This window comes from Lipomyces oligophaga, assembly GCF_038497815.1.
Source record: "Lipomyces oligophaga strain CBS 7107 unplaced genomic scaffold V1516scaffold_1, whole genome shotgun sequence".
NCBI classification, from domain to species: Eukaryota; Fungi; Ascomycota; class Lipomycetes; order Lipomycetales; family Lipomycetaceae; genus Lipomyces; species [Lipomyces] oligophaga.
In genome coordinates this window covers 787,843-809,059 of record NW_027117785.1, presented here as the reverse complement: position 1 = coordinate 809,059, position 21,217 = coordinate 787,843, and the positions used below count along the sequence as shown (strand labels likewise).

The following is a 21,217-nucleotide window of genomic DNA, read 5'->3' as shown; positions in this document are numbered from 1 at the left end:
CTCATCGGCAGCAGAGTTTCCACCGGTTGGCCCAACGAACGAACAGTTCTGGAGCCACAAAACGCCTTGCTCCCGAAAATAATTTCCCGGTCTACTGGCCGGGCTGAAATCGGAACGTGTTTATCCGTCCTAGAACGTTCAATAGAACTTGTGGAGAGGTAATGCCAATCTAAAAAAAATTTTAGCTAAAAAAAATTCGGCTTTTTGTTCTGATACAATGGGCTACAGAGAAAGAGATGATAACAAATGGATATTTTAAACTCGCATAGACATTTGCAGTCGATTATGTAATTATGAACCGTGAGTAGTGGCCAACGGTCTATTTTATTTCCTTGGGCGCTCGCCGCAGGAGCCAAAGCTGGCCGAGTCACGTTACAAATCATGTTGCTCACGTGAGTTGTGAACAATGCGAGTTTCCACAACGATCAGGTCGCGCATTAAAGCGATACACGCGATCCTAAACCATTTCAGTGGAAATTTATCTTCACATATTTCCATAACCTTTTATACAGAATTCTGTTTGCTGTTAATTCTTCATATCATACTCTTTGTATTTGAGTCATCTCAAGGTGTTTTATTTCCTCATGTCGATTTCTGGATCCAGCAGCTCTCACAAACCGGACGGTGGCTCGATTTCTCCACTACAGTCACATCATTCTTCTTCATGCTGCTGCCACTCAACCTCATCCCAGAAAGCAGAGCCACCATCACCTACATCGCCAATCCTGCGACATTTCTCGATCCCATTATCTACAGGTTCGAAATCTGCTGTGAATAGCACTCCAATTTCTGCGACCCAGATACATCGTCGTGCGTCGTTGCCCGGAGTCTCCTCAATTTCTTCCTCCGAAGATCAAAATCAGGTATCCTGCGCCCATCATATGTCATCAGATTCGTGTGACCATGAACTTGCTACGGAAAGCAGAAATTCACCACATCGCTATGATTTAGTCGTCTGCGCCCATCATCACCATCGAAGAGCGTCTACTGCCGTCAGATTTCTTCCTCCAGATCCGTCCTCATCACCCCACGATCCCTTTATGCTTCTCGAGCAAAGGCCTTGTGAGCATACACTTTGCGGCCATTTCGCTCGCTCTCCTTCCCCGTATGATCGACTATCTCGAAATGGAAAAGTTTCTTTTTAGCCGTTTTATCTACATTTATCTCCCTGGTTGACTTGGGAATGGGGAGAGAGATGGTTTGCATATTGGAAATTGGCGTTTTGTGTTTTTTTGAGACAGGTTGGGTATCAGCTTTTCTAGTTCTTTCAAATTTGTAAATATGCTACTAATTTTAATATCAATTAATTTCGATTGGCAGTATGCACCATATTCCTGGAAACTATTGAAGGGCCGTATTCTTGCTTTACTCATTGCCCACCGCTTGCACAATTTTCTCAGTCTCTCTTACACTTTCGAGAAGCTCGCTTAATCTCATCGCGTGAAAAGTCACGCCGCACGTTTCTGCATCACAACTCATGTGACTGGAGACCAAACTAGTTGAGATTTTCTAGTAACTTTAATATTGCACAAAAGAAGTAATATTATTAAAACAAACGAGAAATCTGTAAAAGTACAATTAAGAAAATCAACTCCTTATTAAAATCTCTACACAAGATATCAATCAGTCATGACATAAGAACGCTAAGAAATATCCATACTAAACCGAAGGACTGGCTTCATATGGTAGCGAATCTGATGACGATTGACTACCCTTGGCTATAGATGTCGCAAACTTATCAAGCCAGTCTAAAGGATCATCAAGAACCTCTGAGTCTGATTCGGAGCGAGTAGATATTCCATGAGCTCTGCTTTTGGCCGTTCGCCTGCGCTTGATGCTACTTGATGCAACCGTATCAGCTTCATCGGAGTTCTCTCCTGACCCGCTATGATCATCTCCAGTTACTATGAAACCACCCAATGTTTTATCCTCAAAATCGTCTTCATGTTCATCTTCACTACCATCGTAATATGCTTTTATATCCTTCGATCTATCCTTCCGGTGCGTAATCGCAGCATGAAGCACTTTGCGTTCTGTAGCAGCCCTTTTTAATACCAAAGCTCTCCGTTTCATTCGATCTTCATCTGGATCAATAGTTTCTGAAGTCAAATTCCCCAGCGATTTCTTTCGATGTGGATCAAGCACCTGCTTACGTTGATCCTTCGAGGCTAGCAATCTCTCAATATCTCGCAACCGCTCGACCTTACTCCTCTTTGGTGGTTGACCATCATTAAGGGCGGCCTCCGTAATCTTTAGCTTCTCAGTCTGAATCTCAATCACCTTATCCTCAATACTATCTTCCATAACTAATCGAAACACGTGAACCGGTCGTGTCTGACCTAGCCGATAACAGCGATCAATAGCTTGCCTTTCTTGCGCAGTATTCCACCATAGATCACACATAACAATTTGAGACGCAACAGTCAAGTTTAATCCAGTTGAAGAAGCTGACAGAGATGCCAAAAGAACTGTACAGTCATGGCTACTTTTAAATTGTAAAATCGCCTCATCGCGTTTATCAGCAGACATAGTTCCATCAATGCGAGTATATGAAATGCTTTCATCCTTCAACAGTGGCTCTATGATATTCAGAAATGAAGTCCACTGAGAAAAAACAACTGTCTTTACAGGGTGCTCAGTAAAAGATGCCGCGTCATTTTGTGCTTTAGTTGCTATATACAAAGGTTAATAACATCATCCAGATGCCTGTGATATTAAATACTCACTGGATAAAATCCTCATTAATGATTCTATTTTGGTAGAACTAGAATCAACCTCTTCAATATTCGGCTGAACATCCAAATCAGCAGTCGAAATTATTCTCGTCTTGGATAAATTACACGGCGCACGGCACTTCGGACAAAGCGGATTTCTTTCCAAAGCAGCTTGTATACAATAACGACAATAAATGTGCTGGCAAGGCAGAATCAACGGATCGTTCAAATTCTCAAAACAAATATCACATTCATCATTATTTTCTATTGCTGTTTGTAAAAGAAATCGCAACTGCTGCTCTTTCTCTGGAGTCATAGTAGTATCGTTATTATCAAAGTCCAAGTCTTCCAATTTCTCTGCAACTAACTGCCGATGGTTGCACATCTGCCGTAGACGAAGTAAAGCCTCTAAAACATGAATATATCCTGATCTACCTGAACCCGGTCCAGAATTTGCAGCATAATCCTCCATAACTCTCTGTGCTTGATTTCGCAAAGCATCGTAAACTTTCCTCTCATCTGGAGTCCATCGGATCGTTAACAGATGTTCGTTTAGTGGTGGCAGCTGTAAGTGAACTACCGAGTCCATAGTTTTTGCTCTCCGAAGACAAAACTCTGTTAACAAAGCTTGTAGGCGAGTCATATCAGGATTTTGATTGTTATTCTGTCGTTTTCGTTTCATTGTGAAAAACTTTTTGAATTGTTTTCTTTCGTTCAAGCCACCGCTGATATGAAAGAAGCGCAATAGCGAGAATAGATCTTCAACAACGTTCATAATCGGCGTGCCTGTGAGTGCCCAGTGACTGTATGAATTTAATTTAACCACAGCCAAAGAAATCTTAGAAGCTGGATTTCGAATTATATGGGCTTCATCAAGAATAACACGCCGCCAGAGCTGGGAAAACAGTTGGAACCTTTCCGAAATTACACCGGTTCCATCTCTCAGAGACTCGGGAAGAGTTTGAAATTCTGACCGAAGAGAACCATATGACGTTACAACGACATCATAATCATTAAAATTAATATTCTCATTCTTTTTGGCGCCATGGTACACAATCACTCGAAGCTGATTTGTCGTAGACACATGCATGCTGATCTGCTCCGTCCAATTTGACATTAAACCCACAGGAGCCACAATCAGCGTAGGTCTTCCTCTGTATCTATCAGGGACTGTATTCTCCTTTATCAGTTTGTCTTCCACAGCTCGTTCGGGATCATTTGCGATCAGAGATATTAATTGAATGGTCTTTCCCAAACCCATATCATCCGCTAAAATACCTCCGCTTACCAGAGGCGGAATGCAATCACTAACAGCACGCGTGATGTCGTGAACAAATAGATTTTCATGATATTTCTTCCAAAATTGCAAATGATCTGTACCGTTGTCAAAATACGGATGTTCTCTCTGAATCAACCAGGCCAATCCCTGCAGTTGATAGTCAAGCATTTTAGTATTTATTGAAGAGGGCTGACGAGCCTTCACTAGCTCTGCCAGATCTTTTTCGGTTCGGCCCAGTTTTGCATTTAAAAGCGGGTCACGATTTTCGCCAGGTGCCTTAGAAACGGACGCGCCAGAAAATGGACCAAATCCACTATTACCATTATATAGATCGAGATCTATTAGCTCACCCCCGCCGAAAAGATTAGTGGGGCGAGAAGCATTTGAATACAGCGGTTGCAATAACCTGTCAGATATAGGACACTCTTGAGCATTTAAACCGACTTCGCGCGCTTTCATCATGATAGCAAATCGAGACAAGCTATCAGTGTTGACCACTAATATGACTTTCATATACCAAGAAACGAAATCCACCTCTGTTACAATTGCTCGAAGTATAGTCCCTGTTCCTGCCAATACTGGGCCCAGCTTTGCAACATTCTTCCTATTCATAAAGGCAACTAAATGGCGGTTGCTTGTATGTAATACGTAGTCGATATCGTTACCATATTTGAGTTCTGCAACTTTTAACTGAACGACTTTGCGTTAATATTGTATGCACTTTAAAAATATGAAAAAAAAATTCAAAGAACTTACTATTGTTTTCGGCTTAAGATCTGAAACCGCAGGTGATTTCTTCTCAATATGGAAATCCATCGGGATAATCAGAACATTGTCTGACGATAAATCATTTACTGGAAGATGAGATGGTTGGTAGTGCGAATTGTACAGGCTGAGATCAGAATTAGAAAAGGGCTGTTGGCTTCTGAACAGCATATTCATATTCTGCTGTTGTAAATTTGGATTTGATATGAAGCTTAATTCAGGACCAGTAGGAGGAAATGAACGTTGCAGCGGAGGAAATGCAGAGGAGAGCGCATGTTGGAATTCAGTTCTGGCCACCATCCCTGCAGATTGTGGTCTCGAATTTGATTTTAAAATAGATACATTCGAAATCGGATTTTCTTTCAGAAATGTAAGGTCGTCATCATTATACTTCGGCGCGGTATTTGCAACTCGGTTGCGAGCTCGACTCTCTTGCGTTGAAGACTGCCTGATATCATCTTCATCATCCGAAATGATATCTATCACCTCTCGCGCGGATATCGATGACGAACTGTTACTGCCCAAATCATACACCGGACTTTGTAGATATGCATGGCTAGACATTATGTAGTTCGGAGCTCTATCGACAGAACCGCGAATGTGGCTATATCCGCCGGGAACTGAGTCGCACTCTAAGAGCTGGCAACTCGTTGGAACAAAATAATGAGTTTATGTAATAATTGAAAAAAAAATTATCACAACCGGACTCTATCCAAACGAGCGAAGTACCAGACACAGCACAGCTGGTTCAGTTACCAGCTTTTAGCCTAATTTTGTACGCGTTGCTCTTGAAGCGATTTCATCGCACGAAGCACTCGATGGGAGATATCTATCTACTAACTGAAAGTAAACTGGCTGTGGAAGATCTTCCGACATGGATACGTAATTTAGCTCTATTACGGCATAACTCTTCATTGGTGAAATCATCTTACTACTGGATTTTAGATACACTAGATTATTTCTAGTAGTTCGTTGAAATTGGAAATACTGTGAAAACATGATAATTTGTTATAGGAGAAGTCGAAATTGATTCGTACCAGATTTCTCAGGCTATTACCCAGCTTCGCAGATAAAAATAATGCGTAAAGATATAAACAATTGCACTACGGGCGAGCTTTTTAGGATATATAGCTGCAAAAATTGAGCGACTTGGATGCAAGTAATTTTAGAAAGTTGCGCTTGATCTTCTTGTCAAGCGTTGAACGATCCGAAATAGGACAAGAGCGATTAGATAATCAAAAATGGTGGCAAAACCCTTATAGTTACATTTCTCGCATATATAAAGCGTGTGACCGCACAGTTGCACACTTACGCCATTAGCGCACTCCTCGTGTATTTGATACAACACCATTTCTCACCACTACTCCGGCTTTTCGCAACCAGAGTTTGGAATCATATTCACATCGTGTTGTAACTGTCGCGCAGTTCCGCCTCCCATTGTCCACATACGCGTCGCGTTCGCGTGTGCAATTTAGTTTGTTGATATTCTATACTGTTTACCTATCGCGGTGTGTTCTCACCGCAGCAGCGCCTAGGCAAGTTCCGTCAATGTAAGCGTGAATATGATGTCGATATTGGCGTTCTTGTTGCTTTCGGAGCTCATAACGCTTTCTGTTAAATAATTATAACTCACCTAATTCTGTTTTTAGCTGGCTGCCTCAATCATGGACGTGGATACGGCTCTGGCCGCGAACCTGGCTCATATACAGGGTCAGGATCCGACCGGGATGCACCACCACCACCAACATCATTTGAACCTCGCGACGGCTTCTGTTGCTGCTGCCCAAGCAGCCGCTGTGATTGATCCTAGCATCGGGCTAGGTGCTCCACCTGGTCATGAGGAGTTAGATCCAAAAAAGACCTGCATTTTCTGTCGAAAGACCTTCTCGCATCCTGGATCACTTGGCCGTCATCTGGATTTGAAGAGGGGCACAAGACTTCATCCAGCGGAAGCTGTGGATCAGCTACGCGGAGACGTTAAACGACGGGGAGACATTGTTGAAATCAAGGCCCGTCGCGCTCGGAGAGCGAAAGAATATAACGCCCGTGATGAAGTCAAGGAGCGCGCAAAAATGCGTAGAAAAGAAAAAGAACGGTCAATGAGATCGAGAGAAGAAGCCAAGCTTAATTTTCTAAATCGTCTTGGTATGCCTGCGCTTCCCCCTCATCCGTCGTTTCCTTACATGGTATTATACTTCTTACCGCCCGCACAATGGCCACATGATCCTCCTACGCAAGAAACGTATAATCAATTAACGCTTGCGCTGGATCCGTCGTTACATATGGAAGATGACCGATATTTGGATTGGTCCTCGAAGGCGAAAGTTGCGTACGATAATTGGCAGCAATTAAATAAAGCGAAGAAGCTTGAAGTCTGGAACCGCGAGCAAAGATCTGCTGCAGAAGCTGCTTTGGGGACGCTTACATTGCTAGATCTTGGTCGACGAGACGATTGGTTGATTGAGGAAGAGAAACGATTGGCAGAGATAGAAGCGTTGCAGATCTAACGAGATTTTACAGGACTGCGTAAGATGTACGATTATGAAAATAACTAATAGTGAATGAATTAATAAATCAATAAGCCATACCATTTATATATTACATAATCAATGCAACTAGTAGACTGACGAATGAAGTAGATCCAACAATAGCGAGAGCATTTGGAACAGCACCTGCAGTGCTTGTAGTTGTTGAAGCGTCTGAGCTCGCGGCAGCAGACGCTGATGTAGTGGAAGAATTAGATGTAGTAGTAACAGAAGCGAAAGTTCCAGAAACTGAGGTGCCGGAAATTGAAGCTCCCGAAACGACAGAAGAAGCAAATCCACTGCCCTCGCTCTGTAAACTGGAGACGAATTGCGAAGCTTTACTCTCGACATTCGAAGGAAACTGAGTTGCTTTACTCTCAACTCCTGAAGCAAACTGGGTAGCTTGACTTTCAATCGCAGATCCAATGCTAGTTGCTCCACTCACAACATTAGAGTAAACCGACTGACCACCGCTAGCTACATCTGAAACGACGGATCTAGCATCAGATGCAATAGAATTCACGACCGATCCCGCTCCACCAATAAAAGAGGTAACGCCATTGATGATTGTGAATATTTCCTGTCCCGAGACCAAGGGAGAAACAGCAAACGCTGCGAGTAGAATAGATGATAGACGCATAAGAGCTTAGAGATGGACAGAACAAGGAAAGTCAATTTTTATTCAAAACAAACGTTCAACCCATTTTCAATTCCACGATGAAATACCTGCGCTATATATATATGTATTTATAGCTGACTTTCATTGATAACAACTGTAAATTATGGTGGGAGTTGGATCGATTATCCAGTCAGCTCGGAAAGGGCGGAGCGCAAAGAAATTAACGCAATGACGGAAGATTACGTATTTAGAACGCCTAACACTATCAACATGAGTTAACGTACGGGATTCAACAAAAATAGGTTGTATTCAAAATTATGGCGAAGCGTTCGTCCATCACGGAACCTTCATCCAGACCCTAAAATGCTCCAGTCTATGATCGACTAGGGGCGTACTTTCGAGTCTCTGATTACGAATGATCTACATCTTGCTAGTCAAATTCATCCAGTCATTGATCCAGCAATTTGCCAGCACCCCGCAGTTTACATTCCATAACCACATTTGATCCACCATGGCTATACACTAGCTTCTGGTTACGTCAACTAACAATCGCGGCTCAAACTAAAAGTTTTGTTCAGCTCAGTAGGAGCTCATGTATGTAGATCAGAAAAGCATAGCCCGTCTCATTCCAGTTGGAATCGCGCCCGGCATTACAATTACTGCGCCGCGTTCAATCCTGCGCGGAGCGCGGCTGCTGTTTAAACGCGTCTTTTGTGGACATCGAAGATCTCACTCACTGCTGGGGCTGGTTGGCCATACGTCCCACGGCTACTAGCGGCGTAGCGGGTAAGTTCGACGTGTTGACTACTCTCAACAGATGTTGACACAAACACCTTGTAACAAACACATAAAGAGTGGCATTTCTCTGCGCATAGAGAGTGTGGTTGAGAGCAGGTACTAACTGCTACGAGCTCTTCAGGCTGTGTCAGGCCACGGCTACAGCAATATGATAATTGAAGAATATTTATCCGGCCTATTTCAATCCTGCCTGCATTTAAAGAATAAAAAGCGGATTGAGTTGTACTCCAAATATTTATATCACAATCGCCCCGAAGCTTTCACTGGTTCAGTTTATCACGATGTGCTTGAGTGCACAGACATGTCAAGAGATATTATTGACAGCAGATGTGCAGAATAACGTGAGAGAGGTGCAGCAGTAGAGCAATTTCTGCCGACGGCATTAGGATGCGCTTTTCAACATCCGTTTGTTTCGTAGACATAGATCATTGTTTATATTGCCCCAGTATCAATACGAGTATAAACTGTTACTATATTGGCTAGATATAGTACAGCTGTCGGCCAAATGCTATGCACAGTCAACCGGAGCTATCCGTTAGGGTATACAAGGGAAAATCAGATCTGCGCATTTGCTAAGGCTGCAATCCTTAGTTCTAGACACAGGTTTATTTATTCTTAAAAGCGGTTACACTCAAGCCGTTCATTGTATCCTGGATGGCTGCATTTCAAGTAAATTTTGAGCTCTTACTAATTCATTTGAATAGTCTGCGACCCCTTGCTTGTTGAGTGAAGAGGGGACAACTACACAGCTTAGCACCCCTTTCAATTGAGCGCCCGCCTAGCTAGTACAGAACCAAATTCATTCTCTCCGAAAATAACAGTACAAGGAAATTACTATAAGATTAGGAGAAAGATAAAAGAAGTAGACACCCTATTTCCGACTGACAGGGTTACCTTCATAAATTTAATAAAGATTAGCTCACCTTACAACCTGGACAATCGAATAACATAAAGTTTCTATAGTTTGAACGCCATTAAATATGAAACATACTACTGTAACCAGACTGAAACAGAATACAGGTTACATAACCAAATTTATGTTACCATGTTAAATGACCAAAAAATGATATTAAAAACTAAAGTACACATTATAGCGAGGAATCACCCCATTCAAAATAAAATAGCCAAGTCCTTTTCGAGCGATTGACCCTACAACAAGAAGGAGGCAAAAAAGGCAATGAACGAAGCAGATCCAATAGTGACAAGCTTGTTGGCACCAGCCGACGACGTGGATGTCGAAGAACCAGAGCCAGAGCCAGAGCCAGATCCAGATCCAGATCCAGATCCAGAGGCAGAGGCAGAGGCAGATCCGGACACAATAGTAGACATAGTCGACAAAGTGCTGTTTCCAGAGCCAGAAGCTGTGGCAGAATAGTTACCCGATGCAGATGCACCACCAAATCCACCAAATCCACTAGCCGAACTAGAGATACCAGACTTTCCAGAATCAGAAGCAGCCGAAGCACCTGAAGTCATAGTACCAGAGCCGGAGCCGGAACCAGACGCTTTTGTAGATGAGGAACCAGAGCCAGAGCCGGAGCCTTCAGAGGATTTAGAAGAGCCTCCACTAGACGAAATTCCCCGACCGGAACCACCAGTAGAAGAGCCAGTGCCAGAACCCTCGGTAGAAGAAGCAGAAGGGGGTTCAGTAGATGAAGCACCTGAATCAGATCCTGTTGTAGTGATACCACGGTCAGATCCTTCTGTGGAAGAACTTGAACCAGATTCTTCAGTAGAGGAGCTTGAATCGGATCCTTCAGTCGAAGAAGCACCCGAATCAGAACCCTCGGTAGAAGAAGCAGACGGAGGAGCAGTAGACGAGGCACCCGAATCACCACCTTCCGAATATGAGGCACCCGAATCAGAGCCTCCAGTAGACGAAGCACTCGAATCAGATCCACCAGTAGAAGAACCAGAATCAGTTCCCTCAGTAGAGGAAGCAGATGGAGGCTCAGTAGATGTTGCGCCAGAGTCAGATCCTTCGGTAGAAGTAGCACCAGTATCTGAGCCCCCAGTGGAAGTAGCACCAGTATCTGAGCCCCCAGTGGAACTTGCACCAGAATCAGACCCTTCAGTAGAAGTTGCACCAGTATCCGAGCCCCCAGTGGAACTTGCACCAGAATCAGACCCCCCGGTCGAAGAGGCACCAGTGTCAGATCCTTCGGTTGATGATGCAGCAGAGTCAACGCCTTCGCTAGAAGAAGTCTCACTAGGAGAAGCGTCAGTAGGTGTGATACTCTCATATCCGCCAGTAGAAGTAGGATTTGACTCAGAGTATTCAGTAGAGGTTACATCAACTGAGCTTACATCGGTAGATGAAGCAGCGGCATCATAGCCTCCAGTAGACGATGCAGTTTCATCGTATCCACTAGTCGTAGTCTCAGCAGAAACATCAGTTGAGGAAGCTTCAGACGAAGATGTTGACGTAGCTTGGGCAGCAGAAAGCGACCCGAGGATAGCAGCAGAGTCAAGCGTAACACCAGCCTCCTCGCAAATTGAAATAGCAAATAAAAGAGTTTGTGTCTGATCATCAGTACTACAAGAGGAAATAGCACAGCTCATAATGCTGCTAATGAAAGCATTGTTTGGACAGTAGCATGTGAAGTCAAAATACTGGCAGCTAGTAGTCGCGATAGCATTAGTGGCACACTGCTGAGCACAAGTAGGAAGACCTGAAAGCAGCTGGGCCGAGGCAACCGACGCAATAGCTAAAACCGCAGCAGCAGAATTAACGATGTTAGAGCGCATTTTCATCGATTTCTTAAGAGGAGGAAGAAAAGGTGATATAGTAACTAAGAAAGAGTCAACTGGAAGAGATGGAGGGATGTGGCCCTATTTGAATGTCTCCAAAACCCTGCCGAGGCCAAGAAGTAGAATCGTGACATATTTGGAAGACCACTGGTACTGCAGGTTGCTGCAATAAAAAGGGAAACTTCATCTCAAGAACTGATCTGGTGCGGATTGAGTTTCGTATTGTTTTCCGTCGCACTTGTGTAGGACATACGTGAACTATCTCCATTGATTCGGTACGAGCACTAATTGAGCCTGGAGAGGTGCGGCTAAGTCTTGATCGAGTCGGTCGGTACCTTGAATACCAGTGCTAGAGTATGCATCTATATAATATATGACATTTGCGTCTGTATACTACTTGCAAACCTTTTAGGACAAAGACGTAGATGCCTCGAGGGTCATATGCCTCGACTCTCTTTGTTAGTAATATGAGAGAGGAGTCGCACACTCTCCTAGGTAATCTAAGCCGCCTTCTGCGAAGCGCTTACGTTCCTCGGGACCTGTTTCGAGCTGGTGTGGCCGTGCGCTTGACAGGGCCATTCAGGGAACGGCGTGATCTAGAGACTAGTGGAAAAGAAATCCAGCACAAGATTAGTCTTCCATTTCAACCGGCACGAAAGGAACAAACAAGTAGACTACTTAATTGGTTCACGGCTAGTTGCGTTCATAAGGAGATAGACAATTGCCTAGCGGAGAAACGGGCCGTGACCGTCAAGTGCCTCGAGGTGCACTTTTATTTGTCTGGTGAGTTAGGCCCCTTTGAGAGCGCCATTCAAAATCTACACACGATCAAGATAGCTTCACTTAGTATCTGCCGTAAAAAGTTTTGAATTATATCCAAGTAAGCCATATGAGCATCTGCTGCTGCTATACTGGATTTGATCCTTGACAAATCTTTGTTTATGGACCTAGTGAAAGTTGACTTCAATCTCGCCATTGAAAATCTTGGTCCGTTAGTTCAAATGTGCTTCTTGATGCTTCTAGGGTGCTGAAACACAAGCCACAAGCTGCCCCCATCAATCCCAGGATTAGGTCCGCTCAATTGTAGAGAGCTAGCGGATTCCAGTCGAGTCCATCTACCATTTCGGCCATTCCGTGATTTGATCTAGATACACTGAACATTTCCCAGATGTTGCCGTCTAATACGTCCTCGCGCACATTACTTTTGCCATTATGATTTTGATCTACAACTTCTTCTTTTAGTTGGTTCTCCGCCGTTTTATGGCCAAGTGTCTGCGCAATTAGGTTTCTTCCACCGAGTTTCCCTTTTGGCGTTCAAGCAGAGTATAACATGTCCCTTGTGACCCTTATAACTTCTGGCCAGATTTCAAAATGAGCTCTCCAAGGCCTCTGATCTTCTCAGACTGCCATACTAGATATGACTCCTGTTTCTCTTCTTGGTTTTTGCAGATAGGAGGACGGAAAATCTTCTTGGGGTTTCGTTCGTAAATACCACAGGACAGTCTGTGCGGCGTGGCGGCTTGAGTCCCAAGCCCTTTCAAGTATTCCGTTTTCCCTAATTTTCCATGAACTACGGTAGATTTGAGATAGAGTTAACAATCGGTCAGCCCTACATACCGGTCTGCTCTTACGGCAGCGGGCTCGTTCCTGACACCATCACCATTCTCTACGGCCAGTACTGCACAGCATCGTGGGTTCTACATCTAAACTCTCCGAGGCTCACTCCCATTCTTTGTTCTTGGCCCGACAGGGCCCCATTCCTGGGACCATCTGCGGCCGAAATCGACCTAGCCGCTGTCCAAAATGCTAAACTGGTACTCTTCCCCTTGACCCTCGCTCTCTTGTGTAGATTTTCATGAGCGCACCAGGTTCAGACCGAATGCGAGTCATAATCTTCTTTTGTTGAAAAAGAACGATCGAGACTGTGGAATTCTTCCTTCCCTGCTTGGGCTTTGGACTCATTTCCTGATTCCGACACACTGTATTTAAAACTTGTGTTCCAAGCCTTAGCCTGCCATTTCGCACGTGTCAGGCCGCTGCCAAAGCTATCCACTCAACAGAACAAGATATACAAATTGTCAGGTAGATATCTTTTTTTTTGACTTTGATCATAGGCATCTTGCCTCGGCCTCTAAATGATTTTCCGCTCCTTTCACTTCGTCATATGGGCTACGGCACTACATTAGGTCCTAATGTCCCTATTCTCCCAACAAGGACCCCTAGTAGGTGCTTCAGCAAACTTCACATTATAACATTGTCCGCCTCCCTTCAAGGTATCTCTTGTAGCAGCATTCCAGATTAGAGTCTCGTGCTGAACCACCTCATGTTCTTGTTTTTTAAACTTTAGTGCATATGAAACTGTATTTGTACAAGCCGTCTGTACTTTTAGTCAAGGATACCGATTCCAGAAGAGCCTTGTTCTTGACTTCCCTGGTATGCTTTCTAAGGTCATCGCGTTCTGCATATGGAAGAGAGAGCAAGCGCAATCTTTTACATCCCAATGGTTCCCGTCCTGTGTTTCTATGATATCCTTGCTCCCATCATTCGACTTAGAGAGCAATCGTGCTTGCTAGATTGGATCATCTGTAAGTATGCTGAGAACGTTTAATAACCAAGAAAGTTTATGTTTATGATGGACGCATATTGAAATGAATTTATTCTCTCAATCGAACACGGAACAATTCCATACTCAAAATAATCTAGCCATTATTTAAAGCGTGATGATCGCCTTGTCATGAGCTCAGAAAAACAAGGATGCAATAAACGCAAATAAAGGAGCTGAGGCAACAGAAACAAGTTGATTTGCACCTGCTGAAGAGCTTGAAGGTACAGCGGTAGAGGTTTCGATTGCACTTTCTATTGATGAAGAAACTTCAGAGATCATTGCGGTACTCAAAGACAAAGTTGATCGAAGACTTGAAACACTCGAGACAATGGATACACTAGAAACTCTTGATACTCCTGCAGTACTTGAAATACTTGGAGAAGCTACAGATGAAACAGACTGGACGGAACTGGATTCATACAATGAAGAGCTCGTCGAGGATGAAGAGCTAGTCGAGGTTGACGATGATATTGTTGCTTGACTCGCAGAGGTTGCCGCATATAGAAGGGGATCCGCCAAAGATGTATAACTCTCTTCCAAAAAGTCGCCATCCGGGTCTGAGCATAGATAAGAGATTATACTAGACAACGCTGTCCCTGCACCTTCCTCATCAGATGCTCCGTTCATACAGTAATATCCCTCACAGTATCCAAACCCTGTAGCAAATTCTCCAGTGCAATAGCACTCTGAAGTTCCTCCCTCACATTCAATGTCATGCATCGCGTTAAGAGCGCAATTCCAATCACATTTGGGAAAGTCATCTGGCGTTTTTGTTGATGCTGCTGCTACCAACCTGGCCATCACAGGTAAGAACAGCCAAACTGAATTTCGGACCAGCATTGTGTTGGGTGTATTGTTCAGAGGTGTGGTATGTTACTCTTGATGAAGGTTTCGCTATATCCAGTCTCGAAGGAGAGATTATGAGCTCTATTTAACGTTTTCCATGCACTCATTCTAGACTCTATAACCAAGCCAAGCTAATGGCTGCCCCGCATAAGTCAGCTTCGTTACGCCCATTGTTTGGTTTTGCACCCCTTGCAAACGGCTGACAGTTGCCCATTAAATCCGCGCTATTGTTTACTGATCTATGCTCAAAATGTATTCTGAAAGATTAGCTCGCAGCATATTGCACCATGGTTATCCAGACTGGTCAGCGCCTGGCTAGTCGAGATTTCTGGGTGCTAATTTTACTCGAGATATGTTTGATTTCTGAAAAAGATTAATTTCTCAATGTCTTCGGTTCCCGTCTTTAATGTAAAGTTGAAAATTGGGAAGTCTATCTAAAGTATGAATCAGTTCAGAAAAGGGGTACTTTCAACATAAACTACCATCTGATTGAATTTCTGTTGGCAGACTTATGGGCTTGGATAGTTTGGTTATTATTATTAAAGCAAATTCCCTACTCAGAGGATTTTAAATCCACGAATAACAGTTTTCTAAAGTCTGAAATCTTTGATAAGCTTTGTTGCGATTCTAATATTTGCTTAGAATAAATTGAGCATGAGATCTGTTATCAACCTATAAATCACAGTGAAGGTAATCTCTTAATTTCTTCATAGGCGCGGCTGAAGTGGATATAGTAACGTGCGATCCTATATCTCGGCATTTCCTTCACTATCTGGCTAGCTGAGTTCGTACGATTGAGAACTAGTTCAAATATTTTATCAATAATTTCCACAATTTGTGGTCTCTGAGACCTAAATGCTTGGCGATGGCTGACGGCTCTATGAGTTTTGGTGCTCAGAATAGAGAACTTGTTTTGCCAAGTCCAAACGAAATTCAGCCCTACATTATCCAATGAGTTCTCGATTTTGATTCGACCAGACCTATAGAGAAGAACAGACCATGCCTTCAAGAATTTTCTTGGTTCTGCTCTGAAGCTCCACAGCTCAACATTCAAGAATGCACGTAAGAATATGTTAGACAGTCCATTGCTGTAAAATATTATTTGAAATATTGCCCACTTTTCAATTACTTTCAAGAATGGCTGAGTATGCAAGTATAGTTCCAAATAATTATTCGCTTCATGACCTTGTAAGGAGAGGCTCTTGAATTCGATCTCCCAAGCTATTATAGTATATCGGAGGTGGACACAGCCTAGTAAGAACAATAAGGACAATAAGACCCGAAGATATATGGGGCGGCTCGGCTTCAAAATCAATCTTACATGCAGATTAAGTAATGTGGAGTCTAAGACTTCTTAATGAATCCGAAGGAAGTTGATTTCAGTTGCGGTCATACCTAGTAGAAAGCACAGAACCCCGTCAGATTTTCTCCAGTTAAGCTACTATGGGCTCACTTAGTACTGCGGTGGGAGACCACGCTGGAATCGTGAGTGCTGCAATTTTCTCTTTTTGTTAAGAGAATCCCTTATCTTTCGCCTAGTTTTGTCTTTCTATGTACAGTGTACATACATTAGACTAAAAGGGTCAGTTATTATTTTAATTTTAGACCTTGATCAGTCAGTGTAAGCAGTTAGAACTAGAGTTAGTTTTGAAAGATCCAATCGGCAAAGAAGCGTTTTAAGGTGCTATTCACTAAAGTATATTTTCCTCGCGCAGTGCACGTAGTTTTAAGCGAGCGAGATTTGATATATTTTCAATGAGGGAATTTATAGTGGATCATTTGATTAACAAGACGTTAACGGCGTCTATTGTCAAGTATGAGTTTTGATACACCCTAACAACAACTTCTTTAACGAGATTTCCGTTGTTTGGTTCGCTGAGAGTTATATGCATCTGGTCTCTGTTGAAAGCCACTATTGGAACGGATGTCTAATTCGATTACAGGAATGATAAAAGAAGCTGAATTCTTATGTTAAGATTGTAGAAATAGCTTTGGATTGCGATAAGGCCCAGTTTTTGGGTAAATATTTTTTATTAATTCAATCACAATACACATGTTGAGTGACTTAGCTCAAAATTGGAACTGATGATGCTACTTTCACCTTCCATCATTTGGCCGACAAAACCTGCGCAAGAGTAGAGAGGTTGCACTGCATCTCCGTACTATTGTGAGAAGTGATCGCCTAGCCGAGAAGGGTCGTAGCGAATTCAAGCACGATTTGTGCCACGTGAATTCGGCTCCTGGTTATCCGCAAATATAGAATAATTTTGGTGCGAGGATTTCAACAGTATGTGACGTCAGTGATTAGCAGTAGTTTGACAATAATAAACTGAAGCGGTTTGGATGGGAGCGGAAGCCACTCAAACCGACATTCGCACAATAGAGAATATATACAGCTCCACTTACACGGCTGATGAATCTAAACGTTCCCTGCATCCCTGCAATCTCCAAAAATATCTCAATTTTAAAACCTTTCCAAATTTCGATCTGAGATATGATCAGCAACCGAATGACCGCAAAAATCTATTCGAAGGACCATGACCTTGCTCTTCGTAATCTGCGATCAATTCTCGTGCCTCATAAGCAATACCTGATTAGTCACCTAATTAGACGAACAAAGTATTGGTTCGACTGAACAGAGTTTAAAGTTGGATTATGAAAATAGGTGGCTCGTCTAATCGTATCGAAAAGTTAAGAAACCATTTAAATAAGTGATTCGTAGAGCTCAATGATTGTTCGCGAGAACGTTTCTCCACTTTTGAGATCCAAGCTTAAGAAAGCGGCTCAAGCGTTGAAATCTCCATAACGTACTGTGGCTAGGATTAAAACTACAGAATTGCAATGGTGAAAGTACAGCTTCGTCTCGAGAGCGTGAAATAATACGGAAAATAATGCAACCTGTATCTTATACGCCAAAAATTATATACAAATATTGGAACAATATATCAATACAAATTCAACTACCTCAATCAGCCGTCTGGTGGAAGCATCAAAACTTAAGTAAAATCGCTCTTGAGACATATCTGCCTATCCTACATGACAAACTTTGAAAATAAAACTTCAAATTCACAAATTCATAAAGAATGAAGCGATCAAAATGATAAACGATGCAGATCCGGCAGTAACAAGCTTGCCAGAGCCCGCAGAAGAGCTCGACGAGGCGGCAGCCGACGAAGCAGCCGACGACGAAGCAGTAACCACCGAAACTGCGGTAGAGTTGAGCGATGCAGATTTCGCAGTAGAAGCAGAAGTAACAGCAGACTTGGAGACGGATGCAGACTTGGAGCCAGACGCAGATTTGGAGCCAGAAGCCGACGACGAAACAGATCCAGTTGAAATGACCGTAGAAAACGAACTTTCACCGGATGAAGCAAGGCTAGAGGAGCTGGGGAGACTATCCGTAGAAGAAGCAGAGGCAAGAGTGCTAGATGCAAAAACAAAGCTACTGCTCGTAACTGCAACAGAATTTGTCGAAGAAAGTCCGAGAGAAGAAGCATCAGCAGCAAGAGAGCTGACAATGGCAGCTGAATCAAGAGTTACACCGGCATCAGAGCAAATTCCAATTGCATATGAAAGAGTCGAGCTCTGGTCCGCAGCATCACATGCAGTAGAAACACAACTCATAATATCAGAAATGAAGCTTGAGCTGGTACAAAAGCACGCAACATCAAGCGAGGTGCAACCAGTAGAGGAAATGGAAGTTCCTACACATGACTGCGCACATGTAGGCAGATCAGTTGTAGACTGTGCAGTAGCATAAGAAGCTACAGCAAGAACGGCAGCAGAACGTAGAAAAGAGAAATGCATTGTTAAAAGATCTATAAATATGAAACAGGCGTGAATTTGTATACTGGGTAAAGCACAGATTGGCGTACTAGAAAGAAAATCCACAGGATTGAAAGATGAATTGATGGGCGGGGTTTCTTTTATATGAGTCTGCAAACCTATCTCCGTCCTGTTGCTGCACCGCCAAAGATATTTCTAGATAAGCCGTAAGCTGCATTCAGGCAGCGAGATCGGCTCACAACACTTGACTGTTCAGCCATAGCAAGGGAGCGCATACGCTTGGGTTGAGCCACTTTTGTAGATTAGAACTCGCCAAAAACGCTCTTTTAGTTCGCTCAGCACCGAAGCGGCTGAGAGTTGGAGGCTTGCTGAGCAGGTGATAGCGGACCGAATACCGAATTACTGTGCGGATCAGGCAATGAACGAGAAGATGACTTTGAAACCGGCGTAAAACTATGGATCTCCGCAAAGGCAGTAGCCTCTTTTTAGCTGCTTCTGCAAGAGGCTACGGTAACCCTGTTCTTCATCTGAGGTGGCTTACCTACCATCTTACTTCAGGGTCATTCAGGTTCCTTCCACCGATTTTTTATCAACGCACATTAAGACGATAGGTTTATTTTGATATTTGTTACATTGTAGATCGTCGATTTGCTTGGCCCTTCGTTCATCACATATGGCTTTTGGCATTCTTGAGCCGAGACTCTCTTCGGGAGAAACGGTTCCGGGAACTGTACGCCTGTTTGACCAAGGACTGGGAATAGATCAACAACTGGAGTTCGGCCATGGAATCGATATACGAAGCCTGTCATCAAGACTAAAGCGCGATGGAGACATTATCCTCGTCCCTCAACCTTCAGACTCTCCAAATGACCCGCTCAACTGGCCAACATTAAAAAAGGATTTTGTGCTTTTTGTTCTTTGTCTCGCTGTTATCATGAGCTCTGCCGCATCACCACTAATCGCGTCATCGTCGATTGTGCTTCTCTTGAATCTGGGACACGATTTTCGTGGTGTTGCCCTCTTGACCGGCTGGCATCTGGCTGCAGGAGCTATTACTTCACTATTTGTTACAGCAATTGCAGTGAAATATGGCAAACGATTCATATATTTATTTGCGCTTGTCTTTCTGATCGCTGGGGCCGCCTGGGGCGGAGCTGCCACATCCTACCGCTCGCTTTTGGGGGCACGAATCCTACAAGGTGTTGGTCTTGCTCCATTTGAAGTTCTTATGAACACCTCAATCGGTGATATGTATTTCGTTCACCAGCGTGGATACCGTCTTGCAATAGCAAACTTATGCTTGTTTGGAACCACGTTTATGACTCCTCTAATTGGCGGCCATATTTCTCGAAATATGAGTTGGCACTGGCTCTTTTGGTTTCTATTGATATTTACTTGCATTGCCTTTATTCTCGTATTTTTGTTTCTTCCCGAACACGTCTATAAAAGATCTGTCATCTTGGATATTGATTACGAAGGTGAGGGCATGTTGATGGAAGCTATTGCAGGTGAGCCGAGTTCAGGAACATCAGAGATTTCCAGAATCGCTGGGAACGAAGAAGGAACGGAGAAGCCGCCACAAGCTATTGAAGAGAAACCAGAGACTTGGCTACACTCCCTTCGACTGTTTTCAGGATCTAAATCGGATCGTCCATTGTGGAAGATATTTCTACGTCCTTTTGCGCTTGTACTTCATCCTGGAATATGGTGGGCCGCTCTAATCCAAGCCCCTCTCATTGCATGGACTGTCATCATAGGTCTTATACTTGCAGCTATTTTCCTTGGCCCCCCATTGTGGTACAATGATGCTGATGTTGGCAACATGTATACCGGTGCTCTTGTCGGGTCCATTGTTGGATTCATCTTTTCCGGGACTGCTAGTGATTTCATTGCCAAATTTCTGAGCAAACGAAACAACAATGTATACGAGCCAGAATACCGTATACTACTGGTTGTAGCGCAATTAGCATGCGGCTGTGCTGGAATTTGGGGATTTGGTATTACTTCGAACAATCTCTACAAATATTCGAAATATCTTCCTCCCTTTTTTTTTGGTCTTGAATCCTGCGGCATGATAATCGGCGCTGTTGCATCGGCTTCTTACGTCACTGATGCCTACCGCCACATTCAAGTAGAAGCTATGGTATTCCTTGTTCTTGTGAAAAATTTAGTTTCATTTGCTTTAACGGATAGAGGCTATGAATGGGTCCGTGACACAGGAATAAAGCATGCGTTTGTAGTCGCAGGTTCAATACAAGCAGCAATATCCGCCTTCAGTCTCTTAAACTGGTTTTTCGGCAAGTACTGCAGATATTATGCTCATAAGTATGATATTTTAAAGATATTACATTTGGAGTGATTGCATTTTTTTTGCATTTAATACAACTTGTTAACTAGTTCTGGATAATGCATATTATTAACGGTATTGAATCATTTGATCTATTAAGCTTTGCGATTTTGCTAATTTGAAGGTTACGCAGACTTGAAATTTTATTGAACTGAAAATGATAATAATATATTAGCGACGAC

General features: G+C 43.2%; 8 protein-coding genes across 8 annotated transcripts; 3 read left to right on the top strand and 5 right to left on the bottom strand.

Annotated features, from left to right (window-relative positions):
* The first annotated feature begins 457 nt into the window (after positions 1 to 457).
* Positions 458 to 1,586, top strand: V1516DRAFT_667983 (uncharacterized protein). The gene has a single exon (XM_066920931.1). It carries the CDS (start codon positions 585 to 587, stop codon positions 1,143 to 1,145), a length of 561 nt encoding a protein of 186 aa, XP_066779749.1. The 5' UTR covers positions 458 to 584; the 3' UTR covers positions 1,146 to 1,586.
* Positions 1,517 to 4,820, bottom strand: V1516DRAFT_34236 (SNF2 family N-terminal domain-containing protein). The gene is made up of 3 exons (XM_066918921.1): positions 4,750 to 4,820; positions 2,727 to 4,676; positions 1,517 to 2,672 (listed from the first exon to the last, which is right to left on the bottom strand). Exons 2-3 carry the CDS (start codon positions 4,603 to 4,605, stop codon positions 1,660 to 1,662), a joined length of 2,892 nt encoding a protein of 963 aa, XP_066779748.1. The 5' UTR covers positions 4,606 to 4,676; positions 4,750 to 4,820; the 3' UTR covers positions 1,517 to 1,659.
* Positions 4,821 to 6,311: 1,491 nt separating this feature from the next.
* V1516DRAFT_667979 (uncharacterized protein) lies at positions 6,312 to 7,348 on the top strand. Its single transcript, XM_066920930.1, has one exon. The coding sequence runs from the start codon at positions 6,423 to 6,425 to the stop codon at positions 7,263 to 7,265; it is 843 nt and encodes a 280-aa protein (XP_066779747.1). The 5' UTR covers positions 6,312 to 6,422; the 3' UTR covers positions 7,266 to 7,348.
* V1516DRAFT_667977 (uncharacterized protein) lies at positions 7,301 to 7,981 on the bottom strand. The gene has a single exon (XM_066920929.1). It carries the CDS (start codon positions 7,921 to 7,923, stop codon positions 7,357 to 7,359), a length of 567 nt encoding a protein of 188 aa, XP_066779746.1. The 5' UTR covers positions 7,924 to 7,981; the 3' UTR covers positions 7,301 to 7,356.
* Positions 7,982 to 9,849: 1,868 nt separating this feature from the next.
* Positions 9,850 to 11,448, bottom strand: V1516DRAFT_661641 (uncharacterized protein; the record flags this gene model as incomplete). Its single annotated transcript, XM_066920379.1, has 1 exon — positions 9,850 to 11,448. The coding sequence occupies one exon, from the start codon at positions 11,446 to 11,448 to the stop codon at positions 9,850 to 9,852; it is 1,599 nt and encodes a 532-aa protein (XP_066779745.1).
* A 2,743-nt stretch (positions 11,449 to 14,191) lies between these two features.
* Positions 14,192 to 14,896, bottom strand: V1516DRAFT_683058 (uncharacterized protein; the record flags this gene model as incomplete). The annotated part of the gene is made up of 1 exon (XM_066923490.1): positions 14,192 to 14,896. One exon carries the CDS (start codon positions 14,894 to 14,896, stop codon positions 14,192 to 14,194), a length of 705 nt encoding a protein of 234 aa, XP_066779744.1.
* A 2,892-nt stretch (positions 14,897 to 17,788) lies between these two features.
* On the bottom strand, positions 17,789 to 19,171 carry V1516DRAFT_667966 (uncharacterized protein). Its single transcript, XM_066920928.1, has one exon. The coding sequence runs from the start codon at positions 18,707 to 18,709 to the stop codon at positions 17,969 to 17,971; it is 741 nt and encodes a 246-aa protein (XP_066779743.1). The 5' UTR covers positions 18,710 to 19,171; the 3' UTR covers positions 17,789 to 17,968.
* Positions 19,036 to 21,179, top strand: V1516DRAFT_32898 (major facilitator superfamily domain-containing protein). Its single transcript, XM_066918901.1, has 2 exons — positions 19,036 to 21,110; positions 21,169 to 21,179. The coding sequence occupies exon 1, from the start codon at positions 19,362 to 19,364 to the stop codon at positions 21,045 to 21,047; it is 1,686 nt and encodes a 561-aa protein (XP_066779742.1). The 5' UTR covers positions 19,036 to 19,361; the 3' UTR covers positions 21,048 to 21,110; positions 21,169 to 21,179.
* The last annotated feature ends 38 nt before the right edge of the window (positions 21,180 to 21,217 follow it).